General features: G+C 41.7%; 1 protein-coding gene across 1 annotated transcript; it reads left to right on the top strand.

Moving 5' to 3' along the window:
* The first annotated feature begins 2,970 nt into the window (after positions 1–2,970).
* LOC107109367 (olfactory receptor 12D2-like) lies at positions 2,971–3,909 on the top strand. The gene has a single exon (XM_015409980.1). It carries the CDS (start codon positions 2,971–2,973, stop codon positions 3,907–3,909), a length of 939 nt encoding a protein of 312 aa, XP_015265466.1.
* The last annotated feature ends 2,620 nt before the right edge of the window (positions 3,910–6,529 follow it).

The raw sequence follows: 6,529 nt of genomic DNA, 5'->3' as shown, positions 1-6,529 counted from the left end.
CTAGATCTATCCTCTCAATAAAAGAATATTTGCATTTAAACATGCTGTCTACCTAATAAGAAGTCTGCTATTCTGAATTTTTTTTCAGTTCCAAACAGAGAGGCCTCAAGCCTTCTGCAAGCTGCCTGAATTAAACTGACATATCACCTTCCTCATGCAAGTGCAGTAAATTCTTTCCTATTTGGTTTCCAGGGAGTAAAACAAGCAAACAAACAAACGGAGAATGTAGGGACTGGCTAAAAACTATTGTTTTAAGCTACTTAAATTGTCTGACTAATGGGCAGACGATATATTCCATGCTCAGGTACATAGTTCACAATGCAGGATGCTGAAGTAGACTGGCTGATTGACAGCTTCACCCATCCAGTTTCTAGCAGAGAGGCAAAAATACCACACTGATTTTAGAGATTTACAGCAATCTCTATTTGGGGCTGCTTAAGCAGGTGTGGAGCTTCTTTGCTCAACTAGTTTGCGCTTCCCTCCAAGGTCTCACAACAAGCTTCACAGTCACACAAGGCAGAAAAAAAATAACCCCTGGAGATTCATGTATTTTTGTTTGAAAGGCTCACCCAACCTTGTCAGAACTTCGAAGCTAAGCAATGTTGGGCCTGATTAGTACTTGAAAGAGAGGCCACCAAGGAAGTCCAGGGCTGGCCCACAGAGGCAAACCACCTCTGTTCATCCCTTTGCTTGAAAACACTATGAGTCCTCTGTGACTTGACAGCAATTTCCACCAATTAAATAGAAAACATTCTCACATCCCTGCTCAGGGATGTAGAGTAACTGGCTTATGGGGTGGGAAATTCTAGTCTTGTTCAAAGATGATGAAACCAATTCCCCATATACCAAATTCAATCTGTCCCAGGGAACCCTTCTGTGACTGTAAATTCTAGAAGGAGATCATGTAGTTCTTATTTATAGCAGTGCATTCGTACCTAGCTCTCAGGATCCTTTTATTAGAGTCAATGCCCAGTCTTTGTGTCTAGTAACATATTCTGGAACTATGTGAAATCCATGGGTCTTTCAGTCTCCTGAACTGAGACTCTCCTGAACTGAGACTTCTGGGAAGCACAGCCTGCTAACAAGCCATTCACAAGAGCAAGCCTTACTTAGTTGGAAGTCACTTTGTCTTCCAATGACTTCTACCCTCAGCAGAAATTCTACAGGAATGGTAAGTCTTATTCAGCATTCAGATAACAATTCAAAGAAGAGTGTTCTAAAAGAAACATCCAAGGAACAAAGAGAAAGAACGCGCCAATCACTATGAATACGAACATTTCATGGATTTAAAGAGCCCTTTAGAAATTCAAGGGCTTCTGTTGAAGAAGTTCCTTAACATATTCCTCACTATGGCTGTGGTCAGATGGGCAGTTAGGCCTGATATAGTTGCTGTTCCCTTCTGAATTAAATGGCCTCAGGCACACAGCCACACCTGGCAGCCATTCCCCAGTCGTACTCACCCCGTCATATGACGAGTTGGATATGGAGTAAATAGCCACCACAGAAACTCTGGTGCTTATGGATGCCCGTGAATTCATCTTGTGTGGTCAGATGGCTGAATGTGGGGGAGTGCACACAAAATGGATTGGCAGTCTGAACCCACCAATCCATTCCAGGTAGATTCTGTCTTCCCCTGTTCTGCAGTGCACATAAACCTAGGCAGAGGCCAATAGGTTAATGGGAGTCTGGGAAGTGATTCCTGAAATTCCTGACGGAGGTGCCACTTCGGTTGTGTACATATGTGTATGCGCCAGGATCACTGTTTAAAAAATAACCCAAAACATGCTACATAGATAACACCCTGTAACACTGAACAATCGACCATAGCCCCCATGTGATATAAAAGTGCCTTGGTGTGTGGTCTCCATTCCCAATTGAATCTCCATTCCCAATTGAAACAAAGAGATTTGCTGAGCCCCAATACCACCCCAAGCTTTCAGTCTGACCACAGTGTATATATGTTTTATTAAAGGATTTTTTAAAATTATATTTTTACAACTGTCATCATAGATGTGCACCCCCTCTGTGAGCCAGGTAAAGATGTAGGTAACAACCACTGGTTTAGCTGTCTTTTAAAATAAATTCATTATATTTGTGGAAGATGGGTCTATCACAAATTATTATCCGTTGTAACTTAATGGAGCTTCCATGTTCGAATGCACTATGTGTATGTATATAGATAAAGATATTTAAATCCCCCTTTTCTCCATGTAGTTTCTCCCTAAGTGTCTTACATCATGCTAACCACTACTCTATGATGACTCTATAGCAAGTCCTTGTTTGAGTCCTTGCTAAGGCAGCTGGCTGGCTATTTGGAAAGCAGGTTTTTTGGAGCTGATGAGACATGCTTTGATCCAACAAAACAATCCTGTGAGCTCCAAAGGGGTGTGAAAAGCATGTTAATAAGATGTACTAATATTCTTGGAATGTGTTTATGTACTTCAGCATGTCCCTCCTACAAGTCAGGTTCCCCCTGACCAGGGAACCACTGCTCATTAGGATTTTTATCTCCTCAATGGATAAGGTTTGCTGCCAGAAGGAAGATGCAGAGTCCATATTTTAATTGATGCAAATTAAATTACTTACTGAGGCAACATACACTACAACAGCATGGCGACTAAACATGGCACATTAATAAATGATATAAGGTGAGGAAATAAGAAAACTATGTGATAGATAGATTATAGATGATAGGTGATAGATGATGATAAATGATAGGTGATAGATAGATAGATAGATAGATAGATAGATAGATAGATAGATAGATAGATAGATAGATAGATAGATAGATAGAGGGCAGAGTGAGTGGTGAAGAGATGAACCACAAACCATCAAGTATTGCAAAGGTAATGTGGAGACATAATCACTACCTTTTATAAATTAGAAGTGAAATGATGCTCCTGTGATATACAGTTTCCCCTATATCCATTCTCAAGATTTTAATCAGCATTTGCTTTTGTGAAAACAGGGATGGAGAACAAGACAGAGATGAACGAATTTATCTTACTGGGCTTGACTGATTTTCAAGGACTTTGGCCTTTCCTCTTCCCTCTCTTTCTGCTGTTCTACGTGGTCACTGTGTTAGGAAACAGTCTCATTGTATTTGTTGTCCTGGCTGAGCCTTGTCTGCACTCACCCATGTATTTCTTCCTTAGCAATCTTTCCTGCTTGGACATTTGTTATGCGACAGTCACGGTGCCCAAGATGCTTGCTGGCTTTCTGTCAGGGCCCCAGCCTATTTCGTTTTATGGGTGCCTTGCCCAGCTCCATTTCTTCCACTTTACAGGTAGCACTGAAGGTGTTCTCCTGGCAGTTATGGCTTATGACCGCTATGTGGCTATATGCTACCCTCTGCGCTATGCCATCATTATGAACAAGCATGTTTGCCTGCTTCTTGCAGCAGCCACTTGGTCCACTGGATTCTTCCATGCACTGATCCACACAGTGATGACCTCCCGATTGCACTTTTGTGGCCCCAACCTTGTCCAGCACTTCTTCTGTGATGTCAAACCACTTCTGAGATTGGCCTGTGGGAGCATCCAACTCAACATCAGCCTTCTCAACATCGTGACGGGTTTACTCGTCATGCTCTCTTTTTTCTTCACGCTTCTCTCCTACCTCTACATCATCACTTTTCTCTTCCTGAAGGTTCAGTCACACAAAGCAAGATGGAAGGCCTTCTCCACCTGCAGCTCCCACCTCACAGTTGTGGTTTTGCTCTACGTGCCTATTCTGTTCAGCTATTTGTCCCCCTCCTCAGGAGACTCACTACAACGGGAGATGATCTCCACCCTCATGAATAATGTAGGTGTCTCAGTACTGAACCCCCTAATTTATACCTTGAGGAATAAGGAGATGAAAGAAGCCATAAGGAAAAGAGTCAAAAGAATACTCCCTGCCAAAATGTGAAACTGAATTGATGTGCAATTTTTTCTTTGATTGGTGTTTTAATGTTGACTACAATTTGGGTATTTGGGGACAAAAGTGGCAACAAAATATGGAATTTACTGCCAAAGTATGCCATGATGGCCACAGGTATAGATGGTTATAAAAGTGAGTGATACAGCCATGAAGGATAGGTAATCAGAAGCTACTAGCCATGGTGACTAAAGGGAACTTCGACATTCAAAGGTAGTAAACATCTGCATACCAGTTCCAGGAGGAAAAATCAGGGGAAGGTCTTGGCTTCTATGCCATATTGTTGAGGAACTGGTTGGCCACTTTTGTGAGACACAATGCTAGACTAGATGGACTGCTGGTCTGCTCCAGCAGAGGGGGAAAATGAGATGCCCCCCCTACAAGTATTTGCAGGTTCTTGCTTGTGGTACATATTCCTTGTGTGTTCTCAGAAGAGGTCAAGAGGACTTTGATGCAGAGGTTCAAGAGGGGTTCTCCCACAGTCATACTGGCAAACTGGTGAGCAGAAGTGTCTGTTGGCTTCCCTTTTATGTTGTTTTCCTTAAACCATCCCATAGAACCCCTATTGTTTCACTTCAAAGCTCACATGCAGTCACATGAGATTTCACAAAATAAGCCAACAGGGGCTCCAAGGGGCATAAGAAAACAGCATGGAAGAAAAATCTGCATGTGCTAAGCCTGGGAGATACACATCTCCCATTGAGCAACTGTTTCAGAATCCTTGTGTAATTGACCAACAAGCACAAGGACTGTGCAAAATGTAAAATTTGCCCGAACTTGCTGCTCATGAGAGCTGCCTCGCAGCACAGCGCCGTTTGCCTCGACACAAACGTGTCAATTTCACACCCGAAGCTCCGGGGCTGCATTTGACTCAGGGCTTCGCTCGATTTCCTCCACAGTTTCATGATCCTCAAAAACCAGGATCACGAAACTGCAGAGGAAATCGGGCGAAGCCCCGAGTCAAAATGCAGCCCCGGAACTTCGGGTGTGAAATTGACACGTTTGTGTCGAGGCAAACAGAGCTGTGCTGCAGCTCTCGTGAGGAATCACCCTGTGTTTCAATCACATCAGTCCATACAATTGGCAGGTAATATCAAATATTTAGATTTTCTAGGTTTGGTATAAAAATGTGAAGCCTTACCTTAAATGCTTATTTAAAAAATGTATAACCTGCCTTTCCAGAGTGGCTAATAATGAATGGCATGTTGATAGCAAACATCAATGATAAATCCAGGATTCACAGAACAGATAATCCCCAAGCATAGTTCAAGCAAAAACAGAACCCTCCCAGCTTGGTTTCCAAACTCTTACCTAATGACCAATAACCTTTACATGCTTACCAGAATAACAGGAGGGAGAAATGAACCTTGATCAGCAGTCTGTTCCAAAGAGCAAGAGCCATCACTATAAAGGACTGAACACATACTGAGACAACCTAACAGAAATTTAATTCAGTGACCCAAATTGGCAGATATGTATAAAGAGAAGCAGATTCACAATTCCCAGACAGTGAGAAGGTTTGAATGAATGAGACACTGCCTTCAAGTTAGTTCATTGTTAACAAAATATGTTGGCAACATGAAGCCCCTGTCAATAGCCAAGCAGCCATGTTTTGCAGTTTTTCAAAGACATTCAAGGGCAGCCCAAAATAGAATGCATTGCAGTAATCTGAAGAGATTGTTATTGATCAGCATGGCAATGTAATGACTGTCTGGGCAGGGAAGGCTACAAATCATATGTTTAAGTGCAGATGTTTGAGTGCAGATATTGCTATCAGACTCAATCTTCTAATGAGAAAGCTGGGTCAAAGTATACCTAACCTCTTTACACAACTGGGCAAGAATAAATTTACTCCATTCCCCAAAGGCTAAATCTAGTCCCCCTATTGACTTCATCATAGAATCATACAGTTGGAAGGGGCCATATAGACCATCTAGTCCAACCCCCTGCCCAATGCAGGACCTGTCTAAAGCATCTCTGACAAATATTCATCCAGCCTCTTCTTGAAAGCTGCAAGCCATCTTTATTGGATTCAATTATTTTACCACTGCTTGGTCAACAGAGTAGTACTTCCTGCTCACTAAACTTCAGGCACTTGACTTTGGCCTATGGACCATGGCTGGAGAACCCATGCACATGGACATACTCATACTTTTTGTCTAGGTTTTGGTCTGGACATTCATGGTCATAGTTTGACCATAAAATGGCTACCAATTATTATGGCTACCATTCATCGATGTTATTTTTATTATTTTAGATGTGATGATTGCTTTATCAAAACAGTTATTTCAGGTCTTCATGGAACTTGCAAATCCTAATTTCCAACCACCAAACACAAATATTAAAGGTATGTTATCACAAAACATATTTCAGTATAGGTGTCATTATTATAGCTTCCCCCAAGCAATCCAGGACATTTGAAAACAAGTGAAACAAATCATGATCATTCTTTCACTTAAACCTTTCAAAATGTATTTTTGTTTGGGCTTGTGCTCAGCATCGAGAATTAAACAGGCTGCAGGACACTGTTTTAAAAATGAGTTTAGTAATATTTATCTAAAAATATCCACACATGGGAAATATATTTCAATGTGCTATTAGACTTATAGGG

The sequence above is a fragment of the Gekko japonicus genome, unplaced genomic scaffold, assembly GCF_001447785.1.
Source record: "Gekko japonicus isolate JY-2015 unplaced genomic scaffold, Gekko_japonicus_V1.1 scaffold101, whole genome shotgun sequence".
NCBI lineage: Eukaryota > Metazoa > Chordata > Lepidosauria > Squamata > Gekkonidae > Gekko > Gekko japonicus.
Note: the sequence above shows the minus strand (reverse complement) of the source record. Positions and strands in the feature narration are given on the sequence as shown.

Bases quoted from the DNA above. Each gene is read 5' to 3' on its own strand.
- LOC107109367 (XM_015409980.1), top strand. From the start codon at position 2,971: ATGGAGAACAAGACAGAGATGAACGAATTTATCTTACTGGGCTTGACT.